Source organism: Trifolium pratense, linkage group LG3 (assembly GCF_020283565.1).
Source record: "Trifolium pratense cultivar HEN17-A07 linkage group LG3, ARS_RC_1.1, whole genome shotgun sequence".
Lineage (NCBI taxonomy): Eukaryota > Viridiplantae > Streptophyta > Magnoliopsida > Fabales > Fabaceae > Trifolium > Trifolium pratense.
Window position 1 is genome coordinate 21493496 of NC_060061.1, and position 18796 is coordinate 21512291.

Here is an 18796-nt window from a genome sequence, read left to right on the forward strand (position 1 = left end):
CTCTTTGTGAATCCCATGTGGTGGAAACTGAGTGTGTTAGCAAAACTGTTCAATCTGCAGCATGTGTCAAAGTGTCGTGGCCACAAATCCAAACCACTAAAACCTTGATTAAAGGCTATGCTTGAGTGATGATCCTAAATGGGATTGATAAGCTCTTAGAAACCAATGAAAGTGAAAAAAAAATATGGTTCTCTCCACTTAGTGATTCACACATCATTATATATAATAGGCTATTAGAGTTACAACGATATGCAGATCAAGTCAACTAAGGATAAAGCAAATTTAATTAGCAAAATGATAATATAATTGAAATAGTTGGGGGGTGAGGATGTGTCTTATTGTTGGTATATAAGTGTGAGTAAAAGTTTTATATTTAACGGAAAAATAAATGTTTTTTTTTTTTACTAAAATAAAAAGATGTAAGAAATTGGAAAAGTAAATTGTTTTTACAACATACTACTTTTATGTGTGTGAATTTGTGCAAAAGATGAAATTGGTTGGAGTTACGGTGATGAAGGGAAACACTCTCGTGGTTGGCCTCGAGGCGGTTCACAAAATAATGGTGCCAATTCAGACATCGACCTACCAAATATAGGGTTTATTCGAAATAGGTAAGAGGTATTGGGACACATAACATACATTAGCAGACAAATAAAACAAAACATCTTAATCATGGTGTAAGAAGTTGTACCAAAATAACGATGAGACGTAAAAATTGTCTTTTCGTAATCTTTTTTTGTTTTTTTTTTTGTTTTTTTTAAATTACCAAAAAGGGTATTTATACATTTTTAACTTTCTAATACTCGTCGAACATTTAATTTTCTCTTCTTTTTTTTTTTATCACAGCACTAACATATCACATTTATTCTATCATTACCTCTATTTCTTTCTCTCTCAATATGTCATAAAATAATTTTCTTCAAAAGTTTACATCCATCATTCCATTTATTTTTGCCATATATACAAGTGTGTGAGGTATCTTATAGCTGCGAAAATTTTATAATTTCCGTATGAAACTTACATGTTAACAACAACCCAATATTTTTTAGTCAAAAAAAAAAAAACCCAATATTTTGTCTACAACTAGACCATAACTAAATGTGCTCTAACAACTAACAAGTAATATAATACCTATCCAAAGAAGGTGTGCTTACTCACACACAAGATTGAGGAATAAATATCTAACTATAAATAGTTAATCGTTATCGTTAACATTATAAAATTAAATCATAAGTGTAATAAATAACACAAATGTGTAAAAAAAATATAATGTTTTTTAGGACACAAATTACAACATCAACTCTTTTTTTTTTTTTGTGTACAACAACATCAACTCTTTATATATATATATATAATAATTACTAACTTTTATATTATTATTATTATTATTATTATTATTATTATTATTATTATTATTTCATCTCCACAATTTCAATACTACAAACATCTGTTTTTTTTTTGTTTACAATTGAGCAGAGAATCGAACAAAAAAACTCTTACATACTATCGAAATTCTTTACTGTTAAGCTAAATTTAATGACTTAATACTACATATATCTCTGTGATATTCAATATTCTTTGTCTTATTATAAGTGTTCTATTTATATTGTATTTTAACTCATTTAATTATTGAAGTTACTATTATTAAAAAGATTATTTAAATAAATGAAATTTGTTTTATTATTAATATTAACACGACTACTTATTTTTTATAATAAGTATGCAAAATTCAAATAAGACAAATAAAATGAAAATGAAAAGAAAAAAAATAGATATTATATCTAACTTTAGTCGACACACCTAATAAATAAATACCCCACTCTATGCCCACGCACGTGTAAGTGTGAAATCCAACAAAAATAAATATAAGGAAAAAAAAACTTTCTTCAATTCATGCTACTTGAATGTTGAATGTGGGAAAACACTTGGTCAATGCCTTCTCCCTACCCGCACATAATGTTTTATTGACTTACACATTTTTAAATTGAAAAGGCTGCATAGTATTTTTAAAACAATGAGAATGTTAACTTGTGTCCTTAAGGCACATGTTAAGGAAATAAAAATAGAAATTATTAAATGCTAATTTGTGCATTTTGACTTTTGAAGCATTAAATTTCTTGTATCATTAAATATTGAATTTCTATTTTGGTATATCTTAACATGTGCCCTAAGGGCACATGTTAACAAGACCCTTAAAACAATTGTTAAAAACATCAAATATATATGGTCAATTGACACCACAATGTCAAATTGATACCTACATCTTTAAGTACTTTTGTTGCCATTAATTTGGAACATTTAGTTTAATCTTTTTATATAGGATATAAATTACTCAAAGTACGTTCCCGAGAACATATCTCAGTTGATAGGGAGATAGAATTTATGCATAATAATATATCAACAAATGAATTCAATATGAACCCAAGTCACATCTAAAATCCAGCAGAAGATATAATCATGATGATAATATTTAGGCTGAATTAGGTATTTACTTATTAACATTTGAATATATTCGCGTACATAAACACAAGATTAGTAAAATAGCCGAATTGTTATAGAGATTCCTAGACCAATTTAAATAATAGTAAATTTTAAATACATTGTTTACAATAGAATGAATCTAATCTTTTTTCCTCCTAAACACCTTCTTTTATAGTCCAACATTAATCCTTGACCTAATGGGCCTTTTCTTGGATTGAGGCGTCCAGGCCCAATAAGCTACGACATTGAGATCCATATGCAACTCGTCCGTATAAGATGTGTGGGGTTGAAACACGTGTAGCTCACGTCACTCGTTCGTGCAAACCACATGGAGATGGAGTGTGTGTAGCTTACATCACTATGTTCGTACAGTTTAACTAAAGCTGGAGTTCAACACGGCCTATATGACCGCTCAGAGCTTGTCGTGATGCATGTCGGGTTCAACATGACCTGGACACTCAATCTAAGGTAGACATGTTGTATGTTGAAGGAGAGCTCACCATGATGAAGTTGAGCTAGGCCTCCTAAAGTGGATCTCGTGATGAAGCTGAGTTAGGCCTGTTGAAAGTGTAGCTTATGATGAAGTTGAGTTAGGCCTACTGAAAGTGGAGTTAATGGTGACCTAGATGATCATAGTGAAATAGAACTTAATTATATGGTATGACCTTCATACCAGTTCATAGTATGTTTTAATGTGCCCTTTATGATTTTTCTTTTCCTCCTAAATTGTTCGTTTATGTTTTTTTTTTTGTTGAATAGCCTAGTAGTTAACATTTATGATACTTTCTATTTGCATTGTTAGCTTTCTTAACAAGTTCCATTAAAAAATAGAATATTTGAATGTTGAGATAACTCACATAGAAAAGTCATATTAATTAGTCCATTTTCTTTCTCCTTTCATTTTTCCCCACTTATATTTAAATTCTCAAATTCAAAAACCTTAAAACATGACTACCTAAGTTTTTTTTATAGAAATGTCTTCATTTAGGAGCAATAGTTCGAACTCACTAATCCGAATTAGCGAGTCGTTCATCTCTAGTGAAAGATGTGAGGTTGAAAGCTTAAGATGTTGAGTAGCAAGTGTAAGAGTCCAACATTGCATGGAAAAGCGAAGATTGAACAACACGTAGGTGAGGGGAACCATACACTCAATGCCTTAAGGTTTTGTATTAAGACGTGACATCCAACTCACCTGTGTGATTGCTTTTGGCTCAATTTAAATGATCCCCGAGCTTTTGTCATGACCCAACAATGGTGTCAAAGTCGATGGATTGACGAAGAGCTCGACCAGCTCCTTGTGCAAAAAGTATTCTGACAATTGTGGTTAGGTAGCATGTCTCGTTAATGCATCAATGACGACAGTGCAAGTGCATGTGGATGAAAAACTTCCGCATGAGGGGCAATAAATTGATGGACTCACAGTTGAGGGACATTATTTGAAAAAATGGAAGTTGAGCATCATAAAAGTGAAACGATATAACCCAATGCATTAAAATTTTGAGTTTAAAGATGTGGTATCCAAACTCACTTGTGTGGTTGCTTTTGGCACAATGTAGATAACCTTCTGGGATCTTCTTATGACTGAACAAGTGGGATCAGAGTTGATGGATCCTGAATGGACCAACTTCTTATGTCTAAAGTCTTACGAACAATGGTGGTCAGACAGTGTGCAGTGGCAACACTGGTGCAAATGAATGTGAATTAAAAAGTTTTTGCTTGAGGAGGAGCATAATGAATTGAATAGACTCACACTTATGGGGGAGATTGTTGTGTAACAAGTGTGGAGGAAGTCTCACATTACTTGAAAAATTGAAGGTTAAGTAACATATATATGAAATGACTCATAAAGTCAATGTCATATGATTTTGGCTTAAATTGTGGTGTATGCTGGAATCAAGCTTAGGGAGTGATTTCAACTATTTAGTGTGCTTATCATAAAGAGCAGTGAGATCGGCGGATTCGTCGAAATCAAAATAATCTATGGAGTTCATGACTGACTCTGCAATTTTTGTAAATACTAATCAAATTAAAAATTAACAATAACAATAAAATCGATGTTCTCACCTTGTACAGGTCTAGGGGCGAAATCAAATGTGTTCATGATTTAGGAAAAGTAGAAAAAACATAGAGAAATAAGGGTTGTTACTCTTAATTGCCCTTTCCATGTATATTGATTCTTGGCCTTTCTTGCTAGAACCTAAAACACATACAAAAAGACGTATAAAAAGGGAGTGAGGGTATTAGAGGTATTGGGCGCGAGAAATTAGGGTTCGACATTGAGGTTCTTCTGGGTTGAGAGAGAACTTACGAGATTTAGGGTTCGGCGCAGATTGAGGTTGAAATATGAGAGTGTTGGCCCAAAATGAAGGAAATGGAGGTTCAACGAGATTGAGATTTGAGAGTGGAGAGCGATGGAACGATATGGAGGATTCAGGTTTTTTTAAGGAATGAAGTTAGATCTGCGATTTTAAGAACGATGCGTAAAATATTTAGTTTATTTTTTGAAGCATAGAGTTTTTTTTTTCACTGGAAAGTGCTATTTAAGTGTAATAGCGCTTTTGGAAAGTGCTATCTAAGGTATATGTATTATAGCGCTTGCACCAAAAGTGCTATAAAAGTTTTTTGATAAATTTATTTTACAATCTATAATAGCACTTTTAGTAAAGTGCTATTATAACCATTTGAGTGAGATCTTTAATAGCACTTCTGTAAAAGTGCTATTAAATTAGTGCTATTGTAAGCCAAAATTGTGGTAGTGTGTGTTTAACTTGTTTAGTTACTTGCGTAAAAAAAAAACATGTGTTGTTACTTTTACCTTAATATAAATGATTCTCCAAACCCTCGTCATAACCAAACTTTGTGTTTGAATTAAACCATCTGAATACAACAACATTAAAACGCTTTAAAAAGAATTTTGTCACCACAATAATATTTTTCAACTCAAAAAATTAATCTTTATACAGAGAATACATTTCTCAAATAATTAAGAAAATAGCATCATCAAATTGATATTGACAACAAAAGTTAAAATAAAAATACCCGATAACAAATTTTCTTTACAAACTACCTGATAACACAATAATCAATTAATAATTTAAACTGATTGAAAAAATTATACTTTATGAAGCCAACTATGCACTGTGTGTAGAAGCTAAGTTGACATTGGCAGATGATCCAGATAGATCACAACGCATATCCATAGGTCACAAAAAAAGGAGAACAATCCCTTTTACTAAAAAAGGGATTACATGCTATGCATGAACCTATAGGAAACAAAATAAAGTGCAAATAAAGTTTTTATTCCATTTCTTTATGCACGTCATTATCAATTTTCTAATGACCCACATTTAAGTTGACTTTGAGGAAAAAGCCAAAGGAGCATTTTGTAGGTGAGCTTAAATCTAAACGGGTTTATCCTCTTTAAGAACTTTATATCTTATGGGTACCAGATATGCACCCACCCATTATCACATGGATTTGGTGCTCAACTGTAATTGATGTGAAATTAATGGTCGAGATTTATAATTAGTGTCTTTTTATTTATTTTTAAAAAATTAAAGATATAATCTGCATGTAACTATAGAGATTAATTCTTTCAAGGTAATTGAGATTCATTTAAGGGTTGACATCTCCCAACAAATATTTTTTCATATACATCGATCAGGAATCGAACTCATAATCAAATGGTTAAGAGACTCAAACATCTACTACTTGTATCACACTATATATATTGGTATAATTAACGTCTTTCATTGTGTTCAAATTTGACAACATATTGAGTTTCCATAATTATTATTCATGATTTTCTTACTCATCGTGAGTTTTTTTGCTTTTTTTGTGATTTGAATTATCAAATTTCACATAAAACAAAAAGCCACATAAACTAAAAAGCGAGAAAATCATGAATAATATTTATACTAATCTATTGTTACACGACCGTTTAAAATTTATTTATATTATTATTTAATATAACAGTTTGATCTCAAATTAACATTACCTCACATACTCTCCCACTGAATTTAATATTTCCTTGAGCTAATAGTAATGTTAAAGTTGGAATTCTCCAATGTGTACCAAATAGATCCACTTGAAATTATTTGATTAAATATTGATCTAACTCTTGAATTCAACATCTTTGAATATGACCCATTTTTATTATTTATAACATATTTATTTATAGTTGTGTCAAAAAAAAAAATATACTGTATTTATTTAGTTGCTAATATACATATAAAATCTCCTAATAAAACATATGAAAATGTGGCAAGGTTTGATTTGTACTATTTTTTTTGGTAAGAGGTTTGATTTGTACTTTAAAACGTACTACAAGTTTCTTTTAAGTTTCTTATTTATTTAATTTGTACGGCACATGAAATATTGAAATTAGTCGTCTATATACATTTTTTGTTGGAGAATATACATGCATTATTCTTGGCGTGACATATATATATATATAGTGTCATCCAATTAATATTCAAAAGTTGTGATGGAATATTTATGTTAGCATGATTATATTTAGGTTTTTTCTAATTAACCCTCACATAAATTGAGGGTAGGTGCCCTATGATGATGTGGCACCAATGAAATTCATCCACATTTATTTAAGTCAAACATAATTAATTTTTTACCATAAATTATTTTGACTACTTTTATTTTTAATTAATTATATTTTATGTATTATATTCTATGAATTTATATTTTGAACCTAATTACTTTTGATTTGTTTGCTTCTTCTTCAAATTGTATTACGTCTCAAACAACTTTCTGCTTCGCGTAAAAAAAAAAAAAATTTCTTCTTATCGTCAAAAAACTTTCTTCTTCTTCTTAATGCTTTCAATCTCTGCTGCAGCCTCCACCACCGTCATGTTAGCATTCTACGGCTCCTCCGCTTTTGTGTTATCTGATGTCAATCTTTACCGCAGCCTTCGCCACCGATCTACCGAATTTCTTCAAGATTCTAAAACTTGTTATTTTCAATTTCTTAGATGTTATGTTTTTTAGCGTATTTTTTCCTTTTTTTTTCCTTTTTTTTTCCTGTTATGTCATAGAATGTGATTCCTATTCATCGTCATTTTGTTTTTGTTTTCTTTGGTTGTCCATATCGGGAAAAAATTGAAAACTAAATAGTTTAGAGAAGACAAAACGAAATTAGGAGAAAATTAGGAAGACGAACTAATTCTTGAACTTGTTTAGAAGTAAAAATATAAATAGTTCATCTGAACTAAAAGAAAGGTCGGAACATTGTCGGAAAACATACACACGGGAGCTCGCCCGATCACAAGTGCGGTCTACCTGAAATTTATCCAATCAAAATGAAAAGGTTCGACTATTATAAGAAGACGAACTAACTCTTGAACTTGTTTAGGGTTTAGGGTTTAACTATTGATCACAAGTAAAAATATAAATAGTTCATCTGAACTAAAAGAAAGGTCGGACCATTGTCGCAAACCTAAACCTAATTACTTAACCTAATTTTTCCCCCCTCTTTTTTCTAAGATCGACATCATGTCAACCAACGTTAATCTATGCAATGATTTAAAGAGATTGAAAAAATAAATACTATATACCCCCTCTGTTTCAAATTACTTGTCGTTTTAGAAAAAAATAAAATTAAGAAAGTGTATTTTTGCACTTAATTTCCTATTATACCTTATTTTAATTCACCAATAAGCTTAATTTGTTTTTTTTCCATGCATTTTATCTTTCCAATAAATTTAATATGTTATGTACCAATTTTTTTAAAAAACAAACATTTTTTTTTGAAAACTTAAAAGAACAAACTTTAATTTTCCAAATATATAAATCTTTTACGGTTTCGACTACTCCTAAATATTTGGAATTTACATGAGTGACTTAGATAGTTAACAATTTTTTTTTTAAAACGACAAGTAATTTGAAACGGAGGGAGTATTTACACCGGAATAGCATAAATTATTTGATTTGATTTTTTTTTAAAGCATTATTTGATTTCATTTAATAAATGTACAAGTGGAATTGTATATTTAAATTAGAGATATTAGTTTTTTTTCTTTGTTGTTTTTGTTCTCTTATTATTTTTATGTAAACTAACATTGATATATATTTATTTTTTCGAGCCTATAACATTGATTTTTTTTACTAATAACATTGATATTTTAGAATCAATATATAATGTTTAGAAACAAGCATTCAATGATCAAATTAATTCTAATTATATTTACAGATAGTCTAAAATATAATTAAAGAAAACTAGTAACATAAAATATAATTAATTGAAAATAAAAGTAGTCAAAATAATTTATGGTAAAAAATTAATTATGTTTGACTTAAATACACGTGGATGAATTTCATTGGTGCCACATCAGCATAGGACAACTACCCTCAATTTATGTGAGGGTAGAGAAGTAGTCACCTTATATTTATGTGAGGCACTGAGGCTTGGTGTATATCATTTATATTTATATAATTAATTAATAAAATATAATTGATAAAAACTTTAGTCTTCAAGAGAAAGACAACTTAATTAAGCTTATATATTTTGTGTTTCTATACCTAACAAACAATGAAGAAAGCATGAGATACCTACAGCACTTGTACTTTCCTATATTGTAATCCTTTTGCAAGAATGGAGCAATTAGAACCTAATTTGACTACAAAATTTACTATTCATATATCATTCTCACCGTACTGAATTATATAAAACGTGTTAAATTACAAATTTTTCAATTGATCTCTAGCTAGTTTTTATAGGTCACAATCAATGACTATTTTGAAGTCAACCTAAATATTTGAAACACAAATTTAATTTGGCTTCATTTTTTAGGTACACTATGTATTATGTATAACAACTTGTATGACCAACATAATAATTTTTTGTTTTTTGTCATGAAGCTGCACATGCTAGAATTTTATGAATAATATGGTTGTTAGGTTGTTTGTTTTGCATGGTAAAGATGAGTAAATGACACTTCTTTTTTTTTGTATTATTGCAATTTTTTATGACCTTCACTTCAGAATTATGCTGCAGAAGGGAATTGCGACCAATGCTTAATCGACAACACTAAATCTCTCATATATTTAATTGGTATAAATATATAATATTTGCACCTTCACTTGACAACAAAAGGAATAGAAATGTTGATTGTTTAAAAAGAAAAAGCCTCTCTATATTAGCCTTTTATTTATCTTATATTTTATATAAATTCAATTAAAATCAAATGGTCCATATTTTAACTTTGTATTTTAGACTTGTTTTGTGAAAATTAAATTTGAGCTATCCAATTAAAATTGTATGGTCGGGATTACATGACTACGTGAAAATCTAAATCCATGTATTCATGGATGAATCTACATCTTTATAATCGAAGGTAGTTGTCACCTGCTGCCATTGTTTTTTAATTAGATATTTTTATTTTTGACTTAAATTAAAATAATTTTTGCCGCAACTAATTAAATAGAAACTCGGACCAAGAATTGAGTTTCTCTATTATAAATTTTTGTAAATAATTAAATTAATACGCAATTCTTTAAAGATAAATTTTTGAATAATTGTCCGATCATATGTATAGAAAAACATGTATATTAAAAAAATCACACGCGCGCCCACACACAAAGAATATATATATATATATGTCCACTTGTGGCCTATAAAAAGAGATAGTCAGAGGGTGAAGATCCTAAGCCAACAAATCTAATGAAAAGTCCAAATTTTACAAAGGAAATGAAATCCATCTTTGCTTTGTTCATACTGTTTTCACTTCTGGTAAGCTTTCATGATTCATCTCTATGAAATATCTTGATATCAATCACATGAAACATTTATCTTTTAAACCTATATATAAATCAATATTATTGATGACCTTTCTATAAATTTATTTCTACCCAAATAGGTTGCTGATGTCTCTTATGCAAGAAAAGACTTGGATGATTTTTGGAAGAATATGATGAATGATCAACCTATGCCTGAAGCAATCAAAGAACTTGTTCAAAATACAAAGGTAATAGATTCAAGGAAAGATAACTTTATTAGGGACTTTGATGTAAAGCCTAATCTCATATTATATCACACACATGTTGAGTCTAAGAAGCAGAAGAGGAAACAACATATCTTTGTCAAAAAATCTGAACAAGAAGAGTTTCATGGAACACAAAAACATGGTTGAACCAAATCATTATATTGCTTATGATTATAGATGATGTGTAGTGAGAAATAGGATAGGTATTTTAAAGTTTATTTTGTAGGGAGCTATTGATGTTAATTTCTAAAGTTGTATTTTTTATGATGGTTTTGACCTTTTAATATCTATAGATGTATGTATTTTCATGGTTATTCTGTTTTTTGCTGCATCTTCTATTTTGGGTCTTGAAGATTTTTTTTTTTCCTTTTGACTATTGGGTCTTGAAGAATTTTAATACTCAATATATCTGATTTGATTTAGGCCTGAGCATCTGTCGGTTTCGGGCCGAAAATCACTAAATCGATAAAAACCGCAACCATTTAATTTGGACCCAATTCCGACCGTCTATATCTTTGGTTTGTTCGGGTTCGGGTCTTACGGGTGGCGGGTTGAACGAGTCGGTTATTACGGGTTATATCGAAACTTTCTTTACATCTAAAACTCCTCCATTCTCCAAAAATTCCTAATTTGCGAATAGTTTAATACCTCGTACACAATGCAACAAAAGATAGACGAAGTAAATTAAAAAACAAATAGGGTTAGATGCAATTACTTTCTTTCAATATGTAGATCTAAAGACAATAAAATATCAAGTAGAAGAGACGTAGAAATTAAAATAAATCTAGAATATATATATTAGAATATTTTTCCCACCTTCTTCATCACCATATTTTTAATTATAAACTTTGTAAATTATAACATTTTTATCTTATATCAAAGATGGATAAAAATAACAAAGAGAAGAGTATATGAGATTGAGAGGGACAGAAGGAAAAAAAATAATTTGCATCTTAATGTTTGTTCGGTCGGTTTCGGTTATAGAGATATAAAATTTTAGAGACCCGCACCCGCCCGTATGCAACCGTTCATGCCCGATTTTTGCAATTTGTTGACCCGAGACCCGACCCGCACCCGACCGAATGCTTCAATGTGTTGTCGGTTATATCGGTTTCGAGTCGGGTCTCGAGTTCATGCTCACCCCTAATTTGATTTATGTGTATCTAGCGTAAATTGCTCATCTTAAATTCTTAGCACAATTTTTTGATCCCCATATTTTTTTAAGTCTTTAGTATTTTTAAAAAAGTCAAAAAGATATATATTTGATGAATCTTGGTTGGAATGTAATAAATTTTTGGTTAAACAGTTAAATGGCCAAAATTTTGTGAATAAGTGAGGTGTCCAGATTCAAACTCTCACCTTTACACACACTGTAATATTTCTACCATTTTTTTTTACGCACAATATCTCTACCGATTAAACTATATTTAAAGAGACAACGAAATCAATGTTTTTATTTTTATTTTTATATATTTAATTTTCTTTATTGAAGTTTCAAAGGAAATGATAAATGTTCATGTTTATACTACAATTTAACCTTCCTTTGTTGATGAAGGCAGATGATTTCTTTTACATAGTGCTAATTTCCCTCTGTTTTGTAGTGATAGAAGACTAATACTCTAAATCAAATATTTTTGTACTTGGTGTATTAGTAACACTTGTTTTACTTTCTTTTTTTTTTTTGAAAAAAATTATTTTATCTTTTGGAGCAATTGAATGGGTAAGATTTGTATAAACTTGTTGCGGAAACAAGAAGTAATTATTTAAGGATGAACAATTACAATATGATTTATATTACTTTTTCTTAATAATTGTTAAAAAAAACTTTTTCTTAATAACGAAGAAAGGGACAGTTTGGGCTTCGGTGCACAAGCCCAGGCCTGTTACTGAAATTCTCAAAACTGAGTGTACCGAATTTAAGGAGAGATTTTCTTTTCACGCCCCATAAGTACTTGCACGTCTTGCAAATTTCCTAAAATACTCCGCTTACTACTTTAGTTATGAACTTAGTTTACACCTTACGTAGCGAGCAATGTAAGAATGTGAGTGTTTTGTCACCCTCACTCTTCGCTTATTCCCATGAACATTTTTTTTTTTTAATGAAACACAATTCGCAAGCTAAAATGTGAACTCTCACATGTGTTCGCATGTTAAACGAAGAACACTTCTTCTTTATATCCCACTCCAAACCCTCCAAAACCACTCCACTTTTGACAAAATCTTGTTTCGAACCCACAATCCAAGCATCAAGGGACGCAAAGGTAATGTCACTCTAAAACCTTCCTCATTTGATTTCTCAAGCTTTCCATTTCCGTCTTGTAAAAAAATGGTACTGATACAACTCGCTAGTTATCTTGCGAACCATTATGGGACAGTTCATTGGTTATGTAGCGTGTAACAGCTCGGGCCTCTTCTCTTATATAGTAGGCGGCCCGACACTGCACCTCATGATCTTCTCTACCACCTGTCCCCCTTCCCCCCTCTATAGAGTTTTTGCTTTCTGTGGGAATCAAACCACGTATCTTAGGGTTCAAGTACATGTTCAATTCATTCTCACTACCAATTGAGCTACTAACCTACTTTCAATTGTGTTGCTTGTGTTGTTCTGATTTCAAAACAATGTTTGCTATTTCAACCAATTCCTACCACCACGAAGAAAACATGGAAATCAATTCTTCTGAAATTGAATTCTCTACTGTCCTTTCTGTTTTATCATTCTTGTTGCTCTATATTCAATGGCTCATAGTAAAAGTAACAATTTTAAAGAGAGAAAAAAATATATGAATGAGCGATTGAGATGATGGCATCATGGACAACGGGAGAGGATGTGCTGGAGAGAATCCATATCCAATTCTTCTTCATCTAAATCAATGGTACTATAAGCTTCTATTCTATTATTCAACAACTTTATAGGATTATCGAACACTCTTATATTACAAATTTAGATTTAGATTATAATATAACAATGTTAACATAAATACATCCAATGTTAACACTGATTTTTGTGTTCTGTTTGATCTATGATTTTGTTTTCTGTTTCAACCAATTCTTTTGCTCTGCTTCCATAAACACTCTGCAATTTGGACAAATTAAAGGACATGTGAAAAAAATTAATATTATAATATGCAAATTAGTATATAGAAAAAGGGGTTTTCTAACTTAGACCCTAGTTAGGTCTAAGTTATCAAGTGCACCTTTTCAATTGGACCAAAATACCCATTCTTTTTAATTAATTAACCAAAATACCCATCAATGGACGCGGATCCAGTGTCGCGCGTGTACCGAAGGACCATGGTTACAGACCGTTGATTTCCATCAGACAGCCAAAATCTGATCTCATCAAGACTGTCTAATCAATCCGACAGCCCAGATCATCCTGATCCATCAGATTCCAGCGCGTGCGCCACACTGGATTACACCCTGGAGAGAGAAAAATTTGCTTTTTAAAAGTAGGACACGTGTCACACAATGGTTGGCTGGACGTGATTTTTGTTCATTTAATACTTTGAACTCAATTATTTCGTTGTAAATTAATTTTTTAATTTTTTTTTTATACCAAAATTCATAATTTTTTTTTTCTACAAATAGAGACTTGGTTCGTTTGATTTGGACACCGGAAAAAAAATGCAATTTTTCACTACCTTAATCTCATTTTTTGTCTACTAAATACGTTACTTGTGTGTTGTAATTTAACACGCACCACTCAACCAACTCACTGAAACCATTATACCAAGAAAATAGTAGATAATATTCTGGAACTTTTGGTATATTTTATGAAATTTTTGGAGACCTGAAACTATTTTTAGTTAATTAAATGAGATAAAACGGTAATTAAAAACTAGTGTTTGCTTCTGAAACCATTTTACTAGTAGAATGGTTGCACATAGTTGTATTCTGAAACCATTTTACTGGTAGAATGGTTTCAATGAGTAATTTATTAATTGTGTTTGCTTCTGAAACCATTTATCTGGTACAATGGTTTCAGAGAGTTGTAATCTGAAACCATTTTGCTGGTAGAATGGTTTCAGTAAGTTGATTATTAGTTATTTGCTTCTGAAACCATTTAGCTTGTAGAATGGATGCACATAGTTGTATTCTGAAACCATTTTACTGGTAGAATGGTTTCAGTGAGTAATTTATTAATTGTGTTTGCTTCTAAAACCATTTATCTGGTACAATGGTTTCAGAGAGTTGTAATCTGAAACCATTTTGCTGGTAGAATGGTTTCAGTGAGTTGATGTAAGGTAGTGAAAAATGAGATTAAGGTAGTGAAAAATTGAGTTTTTTTTTCTGTGTCCAAATCAAACGAACCAAGTCTCTATTTGTAGAGAAAAAAAATTTATGAATTTTGGTATAAAAAAAAATAATTAATTTACAACGAAATAATTGAGTTCAAAGTATTAAATGGAAAAAAATCACGCCCAGCCGATCAGACAGCGACACGTGTCCTGCTTTTAAAAAGTAGATTCTTCTCTCTCCAGGGTGTAATCCAGTGTGGTGCACGCGCTGGAATCTGATGGATTCGGATGATCTGGGCTGTCTGATTGATCAGACAGTCTTGATGAGATCAGATCTTGGCTGTCTGATGGAAATCAACGGTTTGTAACCATGGTCCTGCGGTACGCGCGCGACACTGGATCCGTGTCCATTGATGGTAATTTGGTTAATTAATTAAAAAGAATGGGTATTTTTGTCCAACTGAAAAGGTGCACCTTGCTAACTTAGACCCAACTGGGTCTAAGTTAGCAGCCCCCATAGAAAAAATAGTATCAAGAAGAAAAAAAGAACTTGACTTATGTTAAGATACCGTGAGTACTAGTAGATGAAGAAAGAGGATCTAAATCCAGAGACCTAAATCCAACACCACAAAATAAATCATATTAATAGAAGTACTTTATTTAAATAAATCATATTATTTTATGAGTTTTTCTAGAAATGTCTACTACTTTTTCTTAATTTTGTATTTGTAGGACTTGATGTTTGAAATGTGAAAAAATGTATATTTGATGCATATTAATATTATGAAGATTTAGTGATCAAGACTTGCTTTATGATAGTGGAGTTGATCAAGAATTGTTTAATGATTGGTGGAAGGCATTTCTTAATGATCAGAAGGTGGAAAATCAATGTAATTGAAGTTGATTCGTAGCCAAAAGTCAAGAAACCGTCACTAGAAGATGAAAACATGGAAAAATCACATTTGGGGTCTTGTTGAGAGCCTGCCACGACCATGCCAATCTGACCACGACCTCGGCAGGAGAAACATAAGCTAGGGACTTTGTATTAAAACCTATCACGACTCGTGGCAATTCCAGCACGATCGTGGCCACCATAGAGACAAAATTTCGCAATTTAGTTTACTGCTTTTATTTCTTTTAGTGGATGCTCGCCATGACCAAGGGTGAGTAGTCCACTTTGCCTTGGAGTTGCAAAGAGTCATTTGGTGGAGGTTATGTGATTTCTATCCTTACTCTATGTTATATCCTTTTGTTTTGATTAAAAAAAAAACTAGTCTTATGTATTAATTACGCATCACATGTTTGCTTGTTTGAGATAGAGATCGCAGGACCGAGAGGTGAAGGTTAATATCAGACATATAAGACTAGACAAGGGGTTGAAGCATGAGAATAGCAAAGGCTTCTTGAGGCAATAGCGGAAAGGAGATTAATAAGAATTAGAGCTTAATGGATTCACCAACCTTCTAACCATGAGAATAGGGGATTAGGTTTGGGTAATTGGAATACGCTAAGAGGATCGTTCCATTAAATAGAGAGAGAGAGAGAGAGAGAGAGAAAGAAAGAGAACGTAGGTAAAAATCAGTACCTCGTATTTAATCATTCAAGACCGTTTTAGGATAAGGAGAGGATAGCATAACTGAAATCATTGTGAGAAATTGAGATTCTAAGGTGTTTAGGTTATATTGTTTATTTTTTTTCTTTGTAAAACCCAATCAAATATTTATCATCACATTACAACTTTCTTTGTTATTGATCTTATAATTATAGTGTCATATATCTCTTATCTCACAAGTCCATGTGGATTCGATACTCTTTTAATTACGACAATATACTCGTGCACTTGCGAGTGTATCATTGAGGATAGGATTGTTCGTCATAGGATTTTCTTGTAGCGGATCCTAAAAGATTTGCACCGATTGATCCAGATGAATTTGTAGTTGGTTATGCTCCTAAGTAATTGTGGCTTGTGGAATATACTAAGGTGGAGATAAAAGTTGTTGCTGGTGTAGCCCGAATGAATTTGTGCTTGGAGCAAAGCGAATGCGAAATGATGGGATTCGTGAAGAATAGTAGCGAAATCTAAGATATCTTCGTGAATTGGAGTAAGAATCGGATGAGAACGGTCTTCGAGGTATTGAATCGTCAAACGATGTTCTGTTGTGGTGCTCTTGATGCGAGTAGCCTTGGTGTCTGCCATCAGAGTTGCGAATAGACGGTAACGACATTGATTGAAAGGTTCGAAAAGACCGTGGAAGTATAATCTCCCTACATACGAAGTCATTGCTTTGTAAGACACAAAACTAGATAATTCCAGTGATGGTGTTAACCGCCGGAAGGTTATGGTGCAATGGAGTACAGTGGCGATAAGTATCATATGGTGGCATAGGTACCTGCAAAAAAGCTTAACACTCCGACGATCAAGACAACATAGGTGATAGAGTTTTGGCGCGAGGAGTGTGGTTAGCTGTTGAAATCTAATTGTCAAGGAATCTTGGAGGGGCGGATTCGTTGTGGCGGGTAACTTATATTACGAGTAACTTATGAGTGAGAGAATTTCCTATCCAAAAATAATTGACGAGACAAGTATTTTGATGCTTGTGAAAATTTGCCAATAATAGGAATTTTGATGCATGTGAAAACTTGGCAGAAAACTTGCAAATAATATGAGAGTTTTGATGGACGTGATCAAACTTGCAAATAATAGGAGAGCGAATGTTTTAAGACACTCATGAGTCATCCCATACATAATTTATTGAACGATAATTTATTGAAATGAGTCTATACAAATTATTTTTTATTTATATTTAAAATCAGTGTAGTATTCTATAAAAAAAAACGTTAGAGTAGTATTTTTTTTTCAATCTTAGGAGCACTAAATAAAGCATTAAAAATAAATAAGTTTACATTAAAAATATCATTTTTTATATTTTGAAAAAAGTAAAATATACAAATTTTAAGAGTATTTTATCATATTTACGCTACAATAGAGAGAATGGGAAAGTCTTGAATGGATACAAATATTTAGTCATAAAAAGTTTTAAAAACATTAGTAAAAAAAAGTTTTAAAAAAATTAGTTGCAAAAAAAATAGTATTAAATTAAATAATAAACATTTTAAAATAATTAAAAATAATATATATTTTTATGTGAATGACATCCGATCCGATGATAAGTTTAAATGCTTATAATCAGAAAAATATTTTTGAGATAATATAGAAACACTCATCAGTCTATTGACAAAAAAAAAAAAAACACTCATCACTCTATCTGATGGGGTAGAGGAGGATCTCTCATTATCAATGCAAACAAAATAATCTGACAGGTAGGGGAGGACCTCTCGTATCAATGCTGTATTACAAATAATGATTTTTTTGACTTTTCTTAAAATAATACTACTGTATTACAGAAAAAATGATGTATTACTGTAAAAATAAAAAACACGTAAAAAACACAGAATATTTTCTTTTAATAATGTAGATTTGTTTTTTGATTTTAGATTTTGCTAACATTATCCTTAATATATTTTTTTAACATAAATATGTCGATAATGTTACAAATACATGTGTGTATATTGATAAATTGATAAAGAGATAAGAAAACTAAAAAATCTGGCCACATTTATTAAATCATGAGTGATTTTATAGGCTTGCCTCATATCAAACCAAACTCAACACATGAGTTTTTAAAATGTGTGTTATACAAACTTAAACAATCTCTTACCACTATCGAGTTCAGACATTATCGAGTTTCATATATTAATTTTATCAAAAGTTCATTATTGATATATTTTACACATAAAAATTAAGCAATTTTTTTATCAAGTACTTTTAAAAAATACTGTTTGGCCCGATTTCTCATTTTTTGGAGTAAAATGTCTAAAATAAGCTACTTGTTTCTCGGTAAAGAACTAACACAAGGATAGTTCTTGAAGTGCAAGACTAACAATTTTGGTTGGCAAGACTAATGGGCCATAAGAATATTTATTGAAAAATTTCTTTTTGCGTCACATAACTCTCGCGCCCTAGCTACTAATTTCCCAAAATACGCGACTCATAAGTAGCGAACGATAATTTTTTTTATTCCA

General features: G+C 31.1%; 1 protein-coding gene and 1 long non-coding RNA gene across 2 annotated transcripts; one reads left to right on the forward strand and one right to left on the reverse strand.

The window, feature by feature from the left end:
* Nucleotides 1–4364: 4364 nt before the first annotated feature.
* LOC123913132 lies at nt 4365–4978 on the reverse strand. The gene is made up of 3 exons (XR_006811572.1): nt 4790–4978; nt 4628–4678; nt 4365–4480 (listed from the first exon to the last, which is right to left on the reverse strand). It is a non-coding gene; the product is annotated as an uncharacterized LOC123913132 (long non-coding RNA).
* Nucleotides 4979–10107: 5129 nt separating this feature from the next.
* Nucleotides 10108–10813, forward strand: LOC123913134 (organ-specific protein P4-like). Its single transcript, XM_045963737.1, has 2 exons — nt 10108–10222; nt 10350–10813. Exons 1-2 carry the CDS (start codon nt 10154–10156, stop codon nt 10620–10622), a joined length of 342 nt encoding a protein of 113 aa, XP_045819693.1. The 5' UTR covers nt 10108–10153; the 3' UTR covers nt 10623–10813.
* The last annotated feature ends 7983 nt before the right edge of the window (nt 10814–18796 follow it).

Excerpts from the sequence above, each read along its gene's own strand:
- LOC123913134 (XM_045963737.1), top strand. The coding sequence starts at position 10,154 with ATGAAAAGTCCAAATTTTACAAAGGAAATGAAATCCATCTTTGCTTTG. Across the intron at positions 10,223-10,349 it reads TCATACTGTTTTCACTTCTG|GTTGCTGATGTCTCTTATGC; the intron begins GTAAGCTTTCAT and ends CTACCCAAATAG.